General features: G+C 39.1%; 2 protein-coding genes across 10 annotated transcripts; one reads left to right on the top strand and one right to left on the bottom strand.

Moving 5' to 3' along the window:
* The first annotated feature begins 1,029 nt into the window (after positions 1-1,029).
* METTL5 (methyltransferase 5, N6-adenosine) lies at positions 1,030-8,124 on the top strand. 8 transcript variants are annotated; one of them, XR_003141430.3, is made up of 9 exons: positions 1,030-1,285; positions 1,407-1,557; positions 3,692-3,806; positions 4,161-4,342; positions 5,067-5,149; positions 6,068-6,119; positions 6,209-6,256; positions 7,572-7,621; positions 8,022-8,124. XR_003141430.3 is itself a non-coding variant. In XM_025460106.3 (8 exons), the coding sequence occupies exons 2-8, from the start codon at positions 1,449-1,451 to the stop codon at positions 8,058-8,060; spliced, it is 630 nt and encodes a 209-aa protein (XP_025315891.1). In that variant the 5' UTR covers positions 1,030-1,285; positions 1,407-1,448; the 3' UTR covers positions 8,061-8,124. The 8 variants fall into 8 exon arrangements, 7 of the variants coding, with proteins under 7 accessions (XP_025315891.1, XP_025315894.1, XP_025315893.1 ...); XM_025460106.3 differs by lacking the exon at positions 6,209-6,256; XM_025460109.3 differs by lacking the exon at positions 8,022-8,124 and having other exon boundaries at positions 7,572-7,838.
* SSB (small RNA binding exonuclease protection factor La) lies at positions 6,574-19,212 on the bottom strand. 2 transcript variants are annotated; one of them, XM_025460103.3, is made up of 12 exons: positions 19,148-19,206; positions 17,202-17,276; positions 13,265-13,368; positions 12,890-13,064; positions 11,913-12,020; positions 11,728-11,828; positions 10,462-10,533; positions 9,897-9,939; positions 9,347-9,487; positions 8,791-8,977; positions 8,545-8,676; positions 6,574-8,216 (listed from the first exon to the last, which is right to left on the bottom strand). In XM_025460103.3, exons 2-12 carry the CDS (start codon positions 17,265-17,267, stop codon positions 8,125-8,127), a joined length of 1,221 nt encoding a protein of 406 aa, XP_025315888.1. In that variant the 5' UTR covers positions 17,268-17,276; positions 19,148-19,206; the 3' UTR covers positions 6,574-8,124. The 2 variants fall into 2 exon arrangements, with proteins under 2 accessions (XP_025315888.1, XP_048962213.1); XM_049106256.1 differs by lacking the exon at positions 13,265-13,368 and having other exon boundaries at positions 19,148-19,212.
* Positions 19,213-20,358: the final 1,146 nt, after the last annotated feature.

Here is a 20,358-nt window from a genome sequence, read left to right as displayed (position 1 = left end):
AACAACTAACATTTGTTGGGCATTTGTTATGTGACAACATTATGTGCTCTATGCAGTAAGACCTTTATATGCATTAACTCATTTAATCTTCATAACAGATAATTTTGGATTTCAGACACTGCTTTTTGTAGTTGATCCTTGTCCCATCATTCCTTGTTTTCTTCCTGTAAGAATGGAAAACATCCATTCTCCAGATTAAAGGCAATCTTTTCACTTAGGCACAGGATCCTAACTCCTTCCAATATCCTCCTTGTATTTTATTTATTTTTTAAAGGGATTTTATTATAGAGAGAGAACTTGGGCACGTCCCTGCGTAGGGGAGGAGGGGGGCCGGGGGAGGGGGAGAGAATCTCAAGCAGACTCCCCACTGACCGTGGAGCCTGCCCTGGGGGGCCGATCCCAGGACTCTGAAATCGTGACCTGAGCAGAGACCAGGAGACACACGCCTAACAGACTGAGCCACCTAGACACCCCTAGCTTTCTTGTAACTTAGACGTCTGCCTATGGGTGGCGCAGCGGTTTAACGCCGCCTTTGGCCCAGGGCGTGACCCCGGAGACCCGGGATCGAGTCCCGCCTCGGGCTCCCTGCGTGGAGCCTGCTTCTCCCTCTGCCTGTGTCTCTGCCTCTCTGTCTGTCATGAATAAATAAATCTTTTTAAAAATTTTTAAAAAGCCATTTGAATTGGGTTTAGAAGATGGGGTAGTAGAAGTGTTTCTTGACGACGGTGAGAGGAGATGGTCACTCCCTGAGAGGGGCCTCGTGAGGCCGGACACAGAAAGGGCCGCACCAGCCGTTCACCTCAAGTGGCCGCGACTTTTACCCTCGTTGTCACCTCTTTTCTTCTCCCATCCTTCCAGGGCCTGCAGGTGCTAGCGGGTCTGGGCCCTGTGACCCGCAGGGCGGGCCGGTTCCGTCGCTGCTACAAGGGAGGGGCCACCGGTCGCGCAGACGCGGCGGCGACCAGGGTGGATGACGCTCCGCGGACGCCGGCGGAACCCGAGCGCGGGGCCGCGGTTGCAGCTCGGCGCGGGGCTGCTGCGCGCGGACAGGGGTGCGCGTGCGTGGCAGCGCTTCCGGCCCCGCTCCTGGCGCGGGCGGCGTCCTACCGAGCCCGGGCGCTGCGCGAGGAGTCGTGCGTCGATCTCCCGGCCCCGGCCGGGCGCCTGTGCGGGCATCGGGGAAGCGCGAGGTCGGCGCGGGGGACCCTGGAGGCGGGTCGGAGGCTGGCGGGGGACTCCGCCTGCTGCCGGAGCTGGAAGGAAAGCAGGCACCCGCCTGGGCTAGGTGTGCCGTCGGCTCGTTGCCTCCCCAGCCGGGAAAGAGGGGGTGAGGGTGGGGGGTAGGGGTGCGGGGTGGGGGGCGGTGCAGAAAATGCCAGATGCAGGTTCATTGGGTTTCTCTGCAGATCCAGTGCCATTAAGCCCTGCGAACTCACACTTTAAAAACAATGAAGAAATTAAAGCTTAAGGAACTAGAAAGTCGCCTGCAACAAGTGGATGGATTCGAAAAGCCCAAGCTGCTTCTAGAACAGTATCCAACCAGGCCGCACATTGCAGGTAGGGCGGCTGGGGACCCCACCCCGTCTTTGCTCCCCCGGGTTCGTCCTGTCTGCTTACTCCGTAATGAAAATAAAACAGTTATTTGAATACAAAGAACGTCTGGAGGAATTCTGCTCTGAGATGACCTATGACGTCGGAGAGGACCTCCTCGACACCGCCGCTAAAGACAGCATCCCCTCCCCCACTTTGTTATTCCACTGCTCGGTTTTCTGCATCCCTCTTAACGCTGTCAGCGTTTTAATGTTTGTTTCTCTCGTTGCACTATCAACTCCTTGAGAGCAGAAGAATTTGTTGGTGGTGTTGACACAATTCCATCTTGTCCAGAAGAGTTCCTGCTACCAGTTAGGAGCTCAGTATTGGTTTGCTAAATACAGATCAATTTTCCATTGCAACGAATTGCCAGGGCAAGGCTTCCTATGCTATTCTCCACCCCACCCCACCCCGCCCCGCCCCCAGCATGAATTAACTAGAGTTGGTAGCCAAAGGACCGCGTTTAACCAATGCGTTTCAGTTTTTAATGATCTGAGAATCATCAGTGTTGTTTGATGCAAGAAACTGATACGGGGAGTACAGGAGACAACACAGGAAAAACCCTTCATAGCTCGTAAATGTATTACCTAAGTCGTTGGGGAGTCTTAGGACAATGAATTTGGGATCCGTCCTGGCTTCAACTATTTCTTAATACAATTTTTTTTCAAGATTTATTTATTTATTCATGGAGACACACAGCGCGGGGTGGGGGGAGGGGGGAGAGACACAGGCAGAGGGAGAAGCAGGCCCCATGCCGGGAGCCCGATGTGGGACTCAGTCCTAGGTCCCCAGGATCATGCCCTGGACTAAAGGTGGCGCTAAACCGCTGAGCCACCCGGGCTGCCCAGCTTCAACTATTTCTAAGCAGCCAATGGAAATCAAGGAAAATACACATAAACCTGCACTAAACAACATATTGTCATAATTCCAACCAAAAATTGGCACAAAACTGTGTCTGGGTTAAGTCCTGTTTTCTTAGTTTAGATGACTTCTTTAGTGTATTCTGGCTGTAGGGTTTCTTAGTGAAGTCTAATTTAAAAAAAAAAAAAAAAAACAATCATTGTTCATAGCCAGGATGTAACATGCCCATGGATGTGCTGATTTTTTGAGATACCAGCTTCAGAGTCGCTAACACCTGCTGCAGTAATTAGGACAGCAGTCAGAGATAGCCCTCTAAGTGTGTGGTTTTTTTTAAAAGACTATTTTTAAGTAATCTCTAGACCCAACGTGGGGCCCAAACTCACAACTCTGAGATGGAGAGTCCCATTCTCACCAACAGCCAGCCAGGCACCCCTGATTATGTTTTTGATGGCCCGTAGTTCTGGCTGGTTCACATATCCACAGGGAGAGATCAGTGGTTTTACTCATGCTTAACCTTTGTGTATTTGAAAGATTCCTTTCTCATCTCAGCAGTTTCTTCTCTGCTCCTCAGTTCTCTTATCAGTTCTCATTAGATTTTATGTGTCGATGGATCAAGCGTATGTATCTAAAGGCTCTTTGTGGATATAGGACTTTTCTTTTCCCATTTTAGCTTGCACTTAGGGTACCCGTGTTGTGGTGACAAACTTGTTGCCAAAAAGTTCTGGGCCATTTTAATGTTAATGCTTGTTCAACATTAGTGGTTCCCAGATTTCACAGATCCGTAAAATTTCAAAACAATTTTGGGAGACTGATACAGGGTTGCCAAGTTTATATTTTGACAAGGAAAGGTATTTTTAAAACCCATTTCCTCTTACTATCCTTGCAAAAATATTTCAACATCAAAGAACTGATGTATATGCGTGTGTGACAATGGTTTGAACAAGCTGAGGAAAAAACATTTTAACTGTATTTTTCTCATTTTATTTAAAGTTTTGTCATTCTTGGCTTGTCACCAGAGTAGTTTTCGGGAACCACTGGTGTGTGTTATTGTTCTTTGTGGGGCCTCTTACTACATACTGAGACAGAATACTTTTTTTTTTTTTTCTTTTTTTTTTAATAATCTGGAACAGCATTTGGGGGAGGATAATTGGAAGACAAGAAATTGCACTCGTCATTTACATGACTTAGATTTTGGTCATCAACTTGCTCTTATTCCCTAATATGTTTTTTGATCTTTTAGCATGTATGCTCTATACAATCCATAATACATATGATGACATTGAAAATAAAGTGGTTGCAGATCTAGGATGTGGTTGTGGAGTTCTTAGCATCGGAACTGCAATGTTAGGAGCAGGGTAGGTGATCCTGTATATTAACATTTGGGTATAGGGTGGCCTTAAATAAGAAACATAAATAGAATTAACTGAATTATATTTATGGGACTCTACAGTATGAGATGAGGGGAGCAAGAATCTGATACTGAGTACATTTTCAATGAGCAAAACAGTAAAACAAAACAGTAATAGTGGCTATCACATGCCTCCCTTTTATACACACCTGAGTTTCCAACCCCTGCCAGGTTGGGAAATCATGCTGTCGAAAGGCAATACTCTTACTTTGCCAGTTGGGTTAAAAAAAGGCATATGGTTTTAATTTTGTTGTTTTGATTCAGGAGCTAGTCACTCTTTGTGTGTGTTCTGTATTTATAGATTGTGTGTTGGATTTGACATAGATGAAGATGCATTGGAAGTATTTAATAGGAATGTGGAAGAGTTTGAGTTAACAAATGTTGACATGGTTCAATGTGATGTGCGCTCATTATCTAACAGAATGTCAAAGTCATTTGATACAGTAATTATGAATCCTCCCTTTGGGACCAAAAATAATAAAGGTTAGTAAAAAAACTTCAAAGATACAGATATATTTGTAGGAAAACAAGTTTTAAAAGTCATTTTCTTATTGTTTGGGTTAAATGATTGTATCGCTCTTAATTAAACAATCTGTTACCTGTATAATTACTACAGTTTCAATTTGTTTAACATGTCTAGGAAATTGAATTTTTTCAATCTTTGTTTTCACCTATTTGTACTAAGAGAATAGTCTTTTTATTCATTTACTATTTATACTTTGCTTTCAAGAATGATTTACCGAACTCTAATAATTCTGTAAAGGATTTTATACTTTTAGAACCTCTCTTTAATGCCTTAACACACCGAGAGTTCAACACGTGTCTATCAGTAACTGTGGCTATTTATTCTGTGTATGCTATGGGCTAGGAGGGTAGAAAGTTGGTAAGAAAAGACATGAAGAGTTCTCCCTTCAGCCGCTGCCTGATTCTGATTACTATACTACCTATTCTTGCCTCCCTTGAGAGTTAACTTGGAATATTAAAATTTTCATTTTAGTCTTATTTAAACAAGATAGTATAATGGTTTTATTCTATCAATCTTAAAAGATACATGTTCTACTTTTTTGCATCTTGTCTTTTTGCAGGAAGAATTTGAAGTGTCTATTTTGGTTTTGGGAAAAAGTTTTTAAATACCTGGTATTCATTTAATCCACTATTTTGATAACAGGTATATAAAGTAAATATGAGCTTTTTCTACTTTTAACAGGGACAGATATGGCATTTCTGAAGACTGCTTTGGAAATGGCAAGAACAGCAGTATACTCTTTACACAAATCCTCTACTAGAGATGTAAGTTCAAATCATTTTACTTCAAAATTCATGACAGCGTTTTATGGGTTTGCTGTGAATGCTAATTACCAGGGTATCTCTTCTAAATTCTTTAAACATCTGGCACTTAGAAACTGAATTTTCCCTGTGACTAGCTAGCATTAGTTTTCTTCCAGCCTATATGACTTCTGTCAAAGATTTGCTCTGGCAGGAACTTTTACCAAGAGATTACATGAACTTCAGTAGAGAAGTGTGGTATAGCTAGGGTTATAGTATATCCTAGTTTGCCTAAATCCTAGTAATCCCATTGTCCCTTTGTGGTTTTGTGCATAATGGAGGCAGTAAGACCTGATTTTTAAGAACACTGAGCCTGGAGCTAAAGTGAGCTGAGTTCAGAATCTCCCTGTTCCATTATTCTTCTTGCCACCTATGTAACACATGGGGGTATAGAAGAAAACAGAAAATTTGGTGTATTTTTGGTCAATATAACATAATGATCAAGGACACAGACTGTAGAGCCAGACTGCCTACGTTCAAATCCAAACTACCAGTTCCCTGTGTTATCTTGGTCAAGGTATTTGAGTTCAGCTTCATAACCTATACCATTACTTAGCTGTACTCTTATAGTATTAAAATGGCTTGGGTTATTTTCAAAATACTACCAGTTCACTTGAAAATTTTTTAAGAGTCTAAATTCTGGGACACTTGGGTAGCTCAGTTGGTTCAACATCTGCCTTCAGCTCAGGTGATGATTCTGGGGGTCCTGGGATTGAGCCCTACATCGTCTGCTGCTCCCCCTGCTTATGCTGTCAAATAAATAATTTTCTTTTTAAAGTCTAAATTCTAATGAAATTTTAAAGGCTTAAAAAATATAAAGTATTAGCAAAACAATTCTCAAATTATTTTAAAAATCAGCTCACATTAACGTATTATCTTTAGCATATTCAAAAGAAAGCTACAGAATGGAAAATCAAGATAGATATTATTGCAGGTAAGACAATTTTTAAGTTTCTTACAAAATAAATCTAAACCCTAATTATTTAGGGCCAGTAATACATTAGCCCATCCAAAATTTTATAGGTGCTAAGATGCCATAGAACGTGTTTTCAGCCTGGCAAAATGTGAAAGGTTGGTAATGGGTTGGAAATGAAGTAAAGGCCAAGTGTCAGTGTTTGCCTAAGAGTGTCCCAATTTATGCATTTTATGGAAAATTCCTAATTAGCACTCAACTATTTGGCCACTCCAGGCTCAGACAGTATACTTGTCGTGATGTAAGAGCTTGGGCCTGGAGGGGTCAGATCTGTTTAAAACCCATTCATGGAAAATACCACCAGATCATGCCTGATTACCTTTTCCATTTCAATTTTCTAATCGTCCCTAGAGTCAGAGAACATGAAGCTTTTTTCTTTTAACGGGGGATAGGATATAATCATCCACACTATAAGTAAATATTTGATACATTTTTATTAGTAAATTGGGTAATATTCACAAACATCAAAATGGGAAAAACATATAACTAGAAGCCAACTATGGTCCAAATAATTCTAGAGGCCTGAAATAAGAGTACAACATGAGGAAAATATTCTTTACTTAGTAATAAACTGACTAGGATTAGCACTGTAGTGTTAACCATATAACCAGTCCTATTCATAATTAGTAATGTAATGTGGAAAAAGTCTGTCGGTCCTATTTATCCAGTATTGTCATTCCTTACCTAGTTTAAGGTATTAGAACTTGCAGCCTGGAGCACCTCAGAACCATTCCAAGTATACCAAGCCAGGACCTTGCTACTCCAGATGTGGTCCTCAGAACATCAGTATTGACATCCCGTAGAAGACTTGCAAAACTTCAGGCTCCACACAGACTTACTGAATTACAATATGCATTTTAAAAAAGATTTGAAGGTGATTTGATTGCACAGTAAAATTTGAGAGCTGTAACCTATAGAGAATTTATGCTGCAAAATATGAATGATAGGAGTGTACTGCCATCCCTCTAAACTGAGGAGTAATTTTGGAGAACCTAGTATTTCTTAGAGTAAGAAAAATGGATTATCATCACTTGAAAGCTCAGTAGGAAAATACTACCAGTATTAAAATCCAGACAAATTTTAAAAATAAGCATGATTATTACTGCTATAGATTATGAAATTAAAAATAGAAAGGTATGATCATCTTCTGTCCAATTGTTATCCTTTCAAATTCTTCCCCATAACCTCTAATTTTGGCATCAATGACCAAATAGAAATGCCAACCTCAGTTAGCCATGGGCTGACTTGAGAATATATCAAGTCAGTCTCTGGGTAAGTTAAAGTGACAGGTCTGAAATGTTCTGCTTACCAGGGTTAAATACTTCCTTAATTTTTAAGAATTTACATATGTAATATATGTATTGTCAGGGTTGACAAATGAATTTTTATTCTTAGATGACTTTTGTTTTCTAGAGCTACGATACGACCTGCCAGCATCATACAAATTTCATAAAAAGAAATCCGTAAGTCTCTGGATTCTGGCTTATCTGCATTCAGTACTGAAGAACTTTTCAATAAGTAACTATTTACAATGTTATCAACTTGCCTGAGTAAATACAGAAAGCTAGCCAAGGAGACAGAATAATTATCGATGTGATAACAGCCAATATCCTGGTTCAAGATATTCTTTCTCAAATGCTTTAGGCACAAAAATAAAAAACTAAGTTTTTGCTCTTTTTATATAGTACATATTTTATTAGTTTGTACTAATACATTTTCATATTACAAAGGCAATTTAATGGAAGAATCTTTCTTTTGATATTTGAAATAACACAAACAGAACTATACATTAAAAAAAATGTCTTCATTTGGATAACAAAAAAAGACAAGTTAAACAACAACAAAAATTTTCCTTTCTTACAGGTTGATATTGAAGTGGACCTAATTCGGTTTTCTTTTTAAAAGCCTCTAAAGACAAAAGCAGCTTAAAACCTAATTAAGATGAATAAAAAATTTTTTTACTAAATTACTGGTCTCCAGCACCATTTTCTGTTTTCTGTTGTTTTGGTGTAGGTTGTTCTTCTTTGTCTGTTTCCTCTCTTGCTCTTTTTACTGGTCCTATACAATTCAATAAAGAATTTTTGTTAAGTTCACTATGTAAGCATTACTCTTTTAATAGTGAGCATAATTAACAAAATAATTGTTTGAAAAGCAACAACTTCCCAACACCAACAATAAGGCTTTTTCCTTTGGTACAGATCTTCTCTCTAAACTTATCTTCCAAACATCTTTTTTTTTTCCACTTGTAAAACAGGATAACTTGGGTAAATCACAATCCAAAAGTCACTTATACCAAAGGTGAAAAACCACACTGCTGTCCTTTCAAATAATTTTGAAATAACAAATAATTTTTCATCAAAGAACCAAAGGACTTAGAAAAACTTACCAGATGCACCATTCTGATCGTGTTCTTCATCACTATCAAATTTAGTTTTCTTGCCCTGAAACTGTACTTTTCCTTTAGCAGACCCAGTCTGGGCAGCTTTATTCCCCTTTCCTTTTCCTTTAAATCTGCGACCTATAAAAACATAATTGATAAATCCATAAAAGTCTTAAGTCCTTTGTCACGGTCTCCGAACAAGCAAATGAGTTAAAATAACCAAATAGTCCAAGACAAATCAGAACTAATGACCTTTTGATTTCCATTTGTTTAGAGATTCTTGTTGATCTTCTATGATTTTTTTCAGTGCTTCCTTTTCCACATCTCCTTCTAGTACTTCCCACGTCACTTCTTTGTTCCTTAATTGTAGGTTTCCATTATTTGCATCTTTGGCTTTATCCAGTGCTTCCTTAGCTTTTTCTTTAAATAGAATTATCCCCTATACCAAAGACAGTAAAAGCCACACCCTTAAGGTTTTTTTTAGTACCATAGCTAATTCCATTGCTCAAAACTTTTTCCTGCCCTGCAAATCTTCTCCGCCATTATCAGTTTCAATGAATTTTAACTGAACTTTAGAGAGTTATCATAAAACTTGCAGTCACAAATACCAAGTTATTTATAGCCTAACTCAAAAAGTATGAGACATCACGTCCAGTGATGGCAATAACAAAATGGAAAGTAAAAGACCAAAAACTATTTCATGAACACATTATTAAATAATTTTGTCGCTAGTAATGTTATCTTCTAAAAGTTAAGTTTCTATGGATTTTTAAACTGATTGCTAAAAAGCCTATGAATGTTTCCAAACCTCTTTTGCTCCTCTGACAAAGTCTATCCATTTTATTTCACCATGACTTGAGAAAAGGATGTGCAAATCTTCTCTACAGGTCTGATCATCTAAGTCTCCTGAAAATTTCAGCAAGCAGCCAATCTTTTCTTCTAGAGATTTCTGTAAAGACATACAAAGCATTAAAGTTTTTTAAAAGCAACCACAAACCAGATATGGCTTAAACCACTCTATACCTAATACATGGGAAAAGCTAGAAACTAAAATGCTGTTTTAAAGTAGTTTAATAGTGCATTTTCCTGTGGCATCCCTTATTATACAGTGGCTTCTGATGGTAACTTAAAATTTTATTTCTTCAACAATATAATATTTACCTAGCTGGATATATTGGTTATTTAAAAAATGTAGTTACAAGTTCTTTCTCTGGGTAATGATTTTAGGCAGTATTATTGGGCTATGACTTTAGTACAATGAAAACTACAGACTTGTTCACATACTTGCTTCAAAAAGTTCTCACTTTTTATTCTCATAAATTTGAATTATAGCTTAGATACCAAAAATACAGACTTACTATTTCAGCACTTTCTGCTAACTTTTGTTTTTCCTCTTGCTCTCTACAAAAGAAATGGTAATTAGAATCTTTCCATTAACTGTATGAGAAAATTAAATCCTGATAAAGTTAACCTTTTTTTTTTTTTTTTTTAAATTTTTATTTATTTATGATAGTCACAGAGAGAGAGAGAGAGAGGCAGAGACATAGGCAGAGGGAGAAGCAGGCTCCATGCACTGGGAGCCCGATGTGGGATTCAATCCCGGGTCTCCAGGATCACGCCCTGGGCCAAAGGCAGGCGCCAAACCGCTGCGCCACCCAGGGATCCCCTGATAAAGTTAACCTTGATCATAATCACACATTGCTTAATAATCAAAGGCAGTCACTAGGCTTTCTGATTGCTCCTGGCTAGAGTGCAACACTGTGGCCCCCAGATTATTAAGGCAGCTTAAGATCTTAATGTTTCACTAGCAAAACAAAAGCCTACTGCTACTCATTTCAGAACTCATCATCAAGCTCCACTTCCTAGAACCACTATCTCTGTCAAAGCTTTAAGAAATTAAAATGACTGGCTCAACGTACTTACTGTTTAGCTCGTAATTTAGCTTCTACTTTATTTTGCTTTCTTTCTTCATTTTTTTTGGCAAAGTAATCTTCCCTAAAGAAGACAAAATACAGGGACTGAGTTCATGAGAACAAAAATAAGACTAAATTATTTTGAATGAATTAAACACAAGAAGGAATATTACACTTTCTAGAAACATAATTACCTAAAAATTCAAAAGATGCCAAGGAAGTTATTTTAATAACAGCTTTACGAAAAAAGTCAAATTCCATAAAATGTACACCTTTTAAAAGTGTACACTTCAGCGGTCTTTAGTATATTCAGAATTGCACAACCATCAGTAATAATTTCAGAACAAAAAGAAACCTGATGTCCATTCCAATCTTGTATTGATTTTACCATTCATGTATGGAAAAAAAGGTAAACCAGAATTTGTGGAAATAAGTTCATAGAATTTTCTACAGTGGTACTTTACAGTAGGAGAAAATTCTACAACCTCTGAAACCCAAGAGCAAGAGCAATTATGAAAATCAAGTTAGGGACGCCTGGGTGGCTCAGTGGTTGAGCATCTGCCTTCGGCTCACATTGTGATCCCAGGATCCTGGAATCGAGTCCTGCATCAGGCTCCCTGTAGGAAACCTGCTTCTCTCTCTGCCTATGTCTGTCTGTCTCTCTCTCTTTCATGAATAAATATGTAAAATCTTAAGAAAAAAAAAAAAGGGAAAGAAAATCATGTTAAAAAATACTTTTTAAAAAGTTAACACTAATTGCACGATGCACCACAGTGCATCTCTTAAGTCCATCAGGTTTAGTACATGGCATTTAAGATTACATAATGTGAAAATAGGGAACAATGGCCTAACTGTATCACAAAAATGCTCTGGTGTGTCTAAATTGTTAACACATACACACACATTAAAGAATGTGGTCCAAATATGTATTAAATAATCCTTTGTACTATATAGGTATACACAGACTATGAGAAGTAAGAACAGACTGGAAATTGGACAGAGATTGATTCTCTAACCACACAGATTCTACTATCTAGCTTATGTTTTAGATGCAAAGAAAGTACTAAAACTATTTTTTACTGTTAAAAAATCACTTCCTTGTGGTCTCAGAGGACTAGTAGTTTCCACTGAGCAAATTTTAAGTGTTTATCAAAGAATGCCCAAGGATACTAAAAAATATTGTCCTTACACGGGATGTTATTCCATATTCTGTATCCCAGTGTGTCAATTCCATATAACTAAAGTGGCCAAAAGAAGTATCAGCATAAAGACTTACTTGAAAAGTATTAGCAGGTCTGTGTCTTTATATTTCTGGTCAGGGGTGTCGACAAACTTCCTAGCAGATTCAATACTATCAAACACAGCAAATATTGATCCCTATTAAAAGGGGAAGAAAACTCTTTTTAAAAATATCCCATATATTTTTCAGCTAGAAAAAGTTGTAACATCATACAACCATACCTTAAATGCTTTGTGTAATGTTCTTCTCATCTGAATATTTAGTACTTGACCTTTATCTTCTAACCATTCTTTTATGTCATCAAGGGTTGCATCAGTTGGGAAGCCTTTCTGTGAAGAGTAGAAAGAAATGTACAAATGACTTCTCAGGTAAACAATTTATCAGAAATTGAGTCATTTTGTCTTGAAGTCAAGCCAGGATATACATATCTAACTATATATTTCTCTGTCTCTTAAATGTTTAACAGTTCTGGTTAAGAGCCACTGTTCTCTAGTGCAGTAAAAGTGACTGAACTGGAATATGTTTCAAAATAATCCATTGGGGCAGAGATAAAACAAAATTAATCACATGTTAATAACTGCTGAAGTTGGATAATAGTACATTATATAGTCAACCCATCTTTGTAGGTCTTAAATTTTCCAGAATAAAAAGAATCTACTTTAAAAATTCATATGCTAAAGAAAATTACTATCAAGTTTAGCTCTAGATAAATAAGAAATTGATAGGCTTACTGGGTGCTTACAATATGCCCAACATTTTGTACAGTGTTATATGGATTTTTTCATTAATTCTAATTCTCACAATAGTTCTATAAAGTAAAAAATATTATCCCCATTTATGAAGATAATGCTTAGGCAAGTTAAGAACACTGCCCAATGGGGCGCCTGGGTAGCTCAGTTGGTTAAGTGCCTGCCTTCGGCTCTGGTCATGATCTCAGGGTCCTGGGATTGAGCCCCATGTTAGGCTTCCCTGCTCAGTGGGGAGTCTGCTTCTTCCTCTCACTCTCCCTCTGCTCCTCCCCCTGCTTGTGTTCGCTCTCTCAAATAAATAAAATCTTAAAAAACAAAAAACAACACTGCCCAAGAACACACAGTAAATGGTAAAAACTACGATTCCGGAGTCCTTATTCTTATCCACTCTTTTTTTTTTCTAAATAAGATATTTAATATATAATTAAATGTGTGAAAGGCCCACTTACAATATAAACAGATCTGTTTTTTACATCATTCTTATATTCATCAGTCACTTCAGGGAGGGGTTTGCTTGGAGATCTTCTAATTTTAGTTTTATCTTCACTTATTTCCATGAGTTCAGCCTTTGATTTGCTCAGTGCTTCTACTATTACATTAAAGTCTGTTGTTAGACGGTTTAACCTGAAGAATAAAAGCATTATAAAACTTAGTTGTAGCACTTGTTAACAAAAAAATCTAAAGACGGTTTGAAATGGTTTTTACTGGGTGCCTGGGTGGCTGATCCTCAAGGTCATGAGTTCAAGCCCTGTATTGGACTCCACACTGGGTATAGAGCCTACTTTAAAAATAATAATAAATAAAATAATAAAAAAGATTTTTACCTATTGAATTTTATCATTATCTCCAAAGGCACCCAGCCTTCATCCAGTTTGATCTGTTCCTTTAAAAATTTGTCTCGTGGCAAGTTGAAGTCACCAAAATAATACTGCAAGATAATTAATTATATTTCAGAGCACTGTACAATACTGACTTCAATCCTGGAGTTTTAAATTGCCATTACATCACTACACTCTATTCTTTAAAAATACATGTCATAACTTAAGGAGCAATAAACATTTTCTCCTAAATATGTGATAGTGAAACATTTATAACATGAATTAGCAGAAAGATAAAACTAAAAATTGATTACTGAAACAATGTAATTAGCAGATACCTCAACAGACTATCAAGTCTTAAATAAAAACATAGTTAAGGACTTTAGTATGTGAGAGGCTTCTCGTTTCAAATCAGTGTTTTATTAAACAGACTTCTTATTAAACAGTGTGTCTAATAAAAAGAACTGGAATATACTGATTAATCATGCTTATTTTTACAAATTAAAAAATAGGCAAGCATTTATCTAATTTAAGCATAAAGGTACTCTTTTTCAGTATAAAAAGCAAAAAAGACAAAAATAAAAACTATACATGAAAAGACACAGGTATGACTACTTGAATTGCCAAGAGTATAAAAAGTAAAAGACAAATAACAAAGGAGCCTGTAAATAATTCTTATAAATCAAGGGAGAAGAAAAAAATCCTGAAAGCCCTAATAGAAAAATGGGTAAAGGACATCAAAAGAATTACTAAAATAAGAATGTAATATAAACAAAAAGTTTTAAACCCTCGTGTGTTTGCATGGAAAAAAAAATAAATAAATAAATAAATAAATAAACAAAAAGTTCAACTTCATTAATGAAAAATCCAATTTAAAGCAAAATAGCATCTTCACCCAACTGGCCAATAAAACAATACCTAGTATTGGCCTGAACACAGAGAAATGGTTGTGTAGGCAGAGATGTTAATAAATATCAAAGGTCTTTAAAAATGTGCATAACCCTTGAGCCAGTACATCTTTTTCTAAAGAATTTTATCTTAAATCAGTAAACATAGTAAACAGTAAAAATATATAAATCTTTACTAAGATTTATATATAAAGATATTCATCATGAATTGGATAGCCACATGTAGAAGAATGAAACTGAACCATTTTCTTACACCATACACAAAAACAGACTCAAAATGGATGAAAGACCTCAATGTGAGACAGGAATCCATCAAAATCTAGAGACCACAAGCAGCAACTTCTTCCTAAGCACATCTCCAAAGGCAAGGGAAACGAAAGGCAAAAATGAACTACTGGGACTTCATCCAGGTAAAAAGCTTTTGCACAGCAAAGGAAACAATCAACAAAACCATGACAACTGACAGAATGGGAGAAGATATCTGCAAGTGACAGATAAAGGGCTAGTATCCAAAATCTATAAAGAACTTATCAAACAACACCCAAAGAACAAATAATCCAATCAAGAAATGGGCAGAAAACATGAACAGACATTTCTCCAGAGAAGACATACAAATGACCAACAGACACGTAAAAAATGTTTAACATCACTCAGCATCAAGGAAAATGAAATCAAAACCACCTGACACAGGTCAGAAGGCTAAAATTAACAAGTCAGGAAATGACAGATGTTGGTGAGGCTGCTGATAAAGGGTACCCTCTTACACTATTGGTAGGAAGGTAAGCTGGTACAGTATGGAGGTTCCTCAAAAAGTTGCAAATAGAGCTACCCTACAACCCAGCAATTGCACTACTAGCTATTTGCCCCAAATATACAAATGTTGTGATCCAAAGTGGCAACTGCACCCCAGTGTTTATAGCAGCAATGTCCCCAATAGCCAAACTATGGAAAGAGCCCAGATGTCCACTGATAGATGAATAGCTTAAGAAGATATGATGTGTACACACACACACACACACACACACACAAAATGTACTACTACTCAGCCATGGAAAAAATCATTGCCATTTCCAGTGACATGGATAGAACTTGAGGGTGTTATGTTAAGCGAAATGAGCTAATCAGAGAAAGACAATCATCATATGATTTCACTCATATTTGGCATCTGATAAAACAGAGGAGCATAGAGGGAGGGGAAAATAAAAAAAAGATGTAATCAAAGAGGAAGACAAACCATAAGAGACTTTTAATCATAGGAAATAGGGTGCCTGGCTGACCGAATGCCTTTGGCTCAGGGCATGATCCAGGGTTCCAGGCATTGAGCCCCACATTGGGCTCCCTGCAGGGAGCCTGCTTCTCCTCTGCCTGGGCCTCTGCCTCTCTCTCTCTCATGAATAAATAAATCTTTAAAAAAAAAATCAGGGATCCCTGGGTGGCGCAGCGGTTTGGTGCCTGCCTTTAGCCCAGGGTGCGATCCTGGAGACCCGGGATCGAATCCCACATCAGGCTCCCGGTGCATGGAGCCTGCTTCTCCCTCTGCCTGTGTCTCTGCCCCTCCCTCTCTCTCTCTCTCTCTCTCTGTGACTATCATAAATAAATAAAAATTTAAAATAAATAAATAAATAAATAAATAAATAAATAAATAAATAAATAAATAAAAAATAAAAAAAAATCATAGGAAACAAAACTGAGGGTTGCTGGAGGAGAGGGGAGTAGGGGGATGGGATAACAGTGATGGACATTAAGGAGGGCACGTGATGTAAATTGCACTGCGTGTTACATACAACTGATAAATAAATGAACTACCTCAAACTAATACTGTATGTTAATTGAATTTAAAATTAATTTTTTAAAAAATGAAGAAGAAAATGCTAATATAAAATTGGATAATGAATTAAACTTTTCTGTGTTAAGCTAATCTTAAGGCCAAAGTAGTGAAACATGCCAGTAAAAATAGAAATTTGCTGATTTTTAAAGCAAACAAACTCATCATGGAACTGTTACAGCTAAAAAAATTAGAAATATCCTACACATCAAATAGGGAATTGGGTAAATTACTGATGACATAAAACTTTACTTCCCTAAAATGCAACCTATGTTTGATAGGGGAAAGGGAAGGAAATAAAAATCATGTTACTGTGAGCACTGACCACAAAGCATGAAAGAGTATTTTTAACTTTAATTACTTAAGACAGTAGAATTTGAGAGGTGGCAGATTATGGAAGGGACATTATTAACTTGGTCTATATAAACTTTGTACTGTTCTAAGTATTTAACTAAATAGTTTGCAATTTTTCTTTGCAATTATAATGAAATTAGTACAAAAGGTATAGCACAGAACATTTTAAATGGCCAAGAAGTACAAATTAAAAAGTTCTGATAACTGCAAAAACCACCAAAAAACAGCTTCTTACTGAAGTTAATCAGTAAGAACAGAAAACATTAAGCAAAAATTTCCTGTGCAGCCATTATTGATACTGTAAAGCTTCAATTTAAATACAATACCTAAGGTTAAAAAAAGAAAAAAAGGCTAAGATGACTACAAAAACAGATACTTTGTTAACGAAGTTCTAATAGCCAAGAACTCAGTTTAATTAGGTAGAAAAATGTACTAGGACCTTCAAATACAGGAAAGGTACTTTACAAAGAATTTTTATGTTCTCTTATTATGTGCCAGGAACTCTTCTGAATGTTTTACATTTTATTAACTAATGTAAACTTCACAACAAACTTATGAGTACTACTATTACAGACTAGGAAACTGAAGCAAAAAGTAACACTAGTCTATGGTGTTAAGTTTTGAAATGTTTGTAGATCTTGGCTGTCATAAATGGGCTCCACTAATACAAATTAGTAGAACCTACAATATTGTAGGTTCATCTAATTCTAAGAATCAAAAACAAACCAGATATTTAATATTTACACGAAATGTTTTAGTAGGTCAATATAGGAAATTAATGTTCTTTCTGTATTTGTTTTTAGGCTCTACATTTCAAGGAACATATTTTTGCAGTCTACTAGCATAAGAACCATACCTCAATCTGATGACAGATTTTAGCCTCGAGAGCAGCCATTTTTTCATTATCACCATTTTCGGCCATTATGGCTATCTGTAAATTTCCCATAAAGAGGTTAGTATTATTTTTACATAACACTCAAGATTAGAAGAATGTTTTTAAGTTATCAGTATCACATTGTTTTCTTAAATACCAAGAATTTTTAATTTCATGGGTTCAATTTCTCTACTCAATTCTCAAATTTCAACAAAAGAAAATGTTGGAATAAGTAATGGAAAACTGAAAAGCTATACATAATCTGCAACCCTTTCAGTAAATCACTGTTCCATCTCTATAACAAAGCAAGTGGTCATCTTCACTTAACTCATCAAGAAAGATTTTAGCAAAAAACTCCTTTCAACCATTTCCAAAAAACTTACCAACCATTTCCAGCTTTAAGGAAATTACCACCTGCATCTCAGTCCTATTTGTTTGGTGCAGGTTGCATTTCTTTTAGTCAGTCACAGCTACCTTATCAAAAACTTACCAGCAAAGACTAAGTGTCATAACTTCAGGATGAAAAAAAAAATCAAATATAACCGTCAGGATTAGATTAGATGCTGTATGTTAGAGAACATATGAAAATAAGAGTTTGGGGCAGCCTGAGTGGCTCAGCGGTTTAGCGCCGCCTTCAGCCCAGGGCCTGATCCTGGAGACCCTGGATCGAGTCTCACATCGGGCTCCCTGCATGGGGCCTGCTTCTCCCTCTGCCTGTGTGTATCTCTGCCTCTCTCTGTGTGTCTCTCATAAATAAATAAAATCTTTAAAAAAATAATAAGAGTCTGGGAACACTAGAATAATGTTAAGCTGAAGGTCTGTCTCCTAATTCGCCAATATATTGGTTAACCTTAGAGCCAGTTTGTTTCACACCCCTGACACTAGTGCTGCAGGAGAAAGGTTGTGAGACTGCTCGGCATCACGAACCAAGTCTTGCCTCCAGTGCTCTACGAAACCACCCAGTTATCCACATTTACAGAAGTGTATTCATAAGACCTCATCAGGGTACCTGCCATTAGTTGACACTAGTGAGCCGTCTTGGGTACTCCTGGAAGTATCGCTTTACAAACTTTAATGGTTCTGCAATAACCTGGATGCACACTGGAAACTCTTGTAACAGGGACTTACTTGCACGACGCCATCCAAGTACAAAATTTACTCAATCTTATGCATTATTAGTGGACCACTACCCAAGTTCCTAACTTACTACCATGACCTCGGAGCCCCTTCCAAAGCAAAGGGTGAGTGAAGTAAGAGAACTGCTTAGTCCGTACAAGACTTCTTCGGCCTACCCAATTCTGGTAGGTACTCGGTTCCTGGAGATCCTTCTCCAGAGTGTACGACTAGAAGTGAAGTACGACCCACACTTTCTCACTTCGCAGGCTCCTGGACGTGAGTGACACTAAAACCCCCAGAGAGTGACGCCAGAGGAACACCTGCGGCCCCACCACTCCGCGACCTCCAGCTCGTCCCACAGGACCCGAGGAAGCCTCTGGCAATTAGCCACGGCCAACCGCCTCAGAAGCCACCAGTGCCCCGAAACGTCGGCCCCCGGCGACGCCACAGGGCAGTGGAGGTGGAAAGTCTTAAGGACGCGGGGCGGATGCGGGCAGCCTCCGTCCAAGGAACCCGCCAGAGTGGGGCCCCAAAGCAGCCACCGGCTCGCCTGGGCCCCAGCCCCGTGCGGGGAAACCCCGGCTCCTGCACTCCGGTCAGGCACCGCGTCCGCGCCTCGCCCCGGCCCGCGCCGCTCCGCTCCCAGCCCAGCGCGCCGCCTCAGGCTGCGGCCCACGCGGCGCTCGCCCGGAGCATGCGGACCGCGAGGAGCGGACGCACCGGCGCGAGGCCACAGGGAAGGGGCGTGCGCCGCCGCCCCGCACAGCACACCATTTCGCGCTTCTTCTCTTCGGCCACCGACCGCTGCTCACCTTTGAGGTCCCGGTCCCACAAAGCCACGCCGCACCAACACCAACAGCGACAACAGCGTCCCGACTTCCCAGCGCCGCCGGCCGGCCTACCCCGCGTGAGGAAGATGGGGGCCGTCCCGGCAGCCCTCGCGGCCCGCGTGGGCGGGGCTTCGGGGAGCCGGAGGCTGCGCGCCGCTCGGAGCCTGCGCGCCGGCTGCGGACTCCCACGGCCCGCGGAGCCCCGCCCCCTGACGCCGCGGAGCCCCGCCCCCTGACGCCGCGGAGCCCCGGGCTGGCGCCGGGGGCGGGGCGCCTCTGACCCAGCGAGTCTCCGGTACAAACCCGGGCTAGTCTTGCGTATGACGTATGTGGCTATTTTTCACATGAGACTTTTCCAAAGAACTGTTCTGATGATCCGTACGTATATGTAAACTACATCGCGTTGTGATAGTTCTCAAAAAAAAAAAAAAAAAGGGCTAGTGAAATTTTTTTTTTAAATCAGAGGTTCAGGAATCTTAGAGTTGAAAAAAACAATAGAGCAGAGCGTGTAAGAGCTGGGATCTGGGATCCGACCCGCTCTGCTGAAGGAACGGCTCACCCATTTGCAGGCTATGACGTAGCGCAAGTTAATGAACTTCTCCGTTCCTCGGTGTAAGGGGGGCCGGTGGTAACCACCACCTACTGTCCTGCAGTTGTGAGCCTTAAAAGTGGTGCATACTCCTTGCTGGGAGCTACAGATAGCAGGAGGAGCAGATGATGTTAATTTAAAATAAACAAAAAACGTGATTTCAGAAGACCAAAATGCATCTGGTGCAGAAATCTATTACCTGTACTAGGGCCCTTTCCTATTAGCATGCAAGAAGCACGATACTTTCACCTAGAGGATTATTTTCTTGTAGTGAGCGAATCTTCCATTTCCCCTCAGTTTTCTTGAAAATTTGAAGTGACATTGGTGAAATAGCCTTTTAAGTGTTCTCAGGGCTTTTTGGCAGTCCCAAAATAGATCAAATGTATTTATTTGGGGGAAAAAATGCAGGTTTGATTCGATCCAGACATTGCATCAAGCTGATGAGAAAAAATTGTTATACTCAAGTAGTTTAAGTTCAAATTAATCAGGTTCTTTTATCCACTCACAAATGCTTATGTCTATTTTCTGCCAGACTTAATTAAAAAGCTAATTTTCTTTTTGATCAAGTCAGCGGGAATATGAGTATTTAACAAAACACATCAAA

This window comes from Canis lupus, chromosome 36 (genome assembly GCF_003254725.2).
Source record: "Canis lupus dingo isolate Sandy chromosome 36, ASM325472v2, whole genome shotgun sequence".
Lineage (NCBI taxonomy): Eukaryota > Metazoa > Chordata > Mammalia > Carnivora > Canidae > Canis > Canis lupus.
This window is presented reverse-complemented; position numbering and strand designations above follow the sequence as displayed.

What these genes read in the sequence shown, in the direction of transcription:
- METTL5 (XM_025460105.3), top strand. Translation starts at nt 1,449, where the DNA reads ATGAAGAAATTAAAGCTTAAGGAACTAGAAAGTCGCCTGCAACAAGTG. An exon ending in TGGGACCAAAAATAATAAAG is followed by an intron (nt 4,343 to 5,066) that starts GTTAGTAAAAAA and finishes TACTTTTAACAG; the next exon opens with GGACAGATATGGCATTTCTG. An exon ending in ACAAATCCTCTACTAGAGAT is followed by an intron (nt 5,150 to 6,067) that starts GTAAGTTCAAAT and finishes TATTATCTTTAG; the next exon opens with CATATTCAAAAGAAAGCTAC.
- SSB (XM_025460103.3), bottom strand. Translation starts at nt 17,267, where the DNA reads ATGGCCGAAAATGGTGATAATGAAAAAATGGCTGCTCTCGAGGCTAAA. An exon ending in ATAATGATAAAATTCAATAG is followed by an intron (nt 13,065 to 13,264) that starts GTAAAAATCTTT and finishes TTTATTCTTCAG; the next exon opens with GTTAAACCGTCTAACAACAG. An exon ending in CATTACACAAAGCATTTAAG is followed by an intron (nt 11,829 to 11,912) that starts GTATGGTTGTAT and finishes CCCTTTTAATAG; the next exon opens with GGATCAATATTTGCTGTGTT.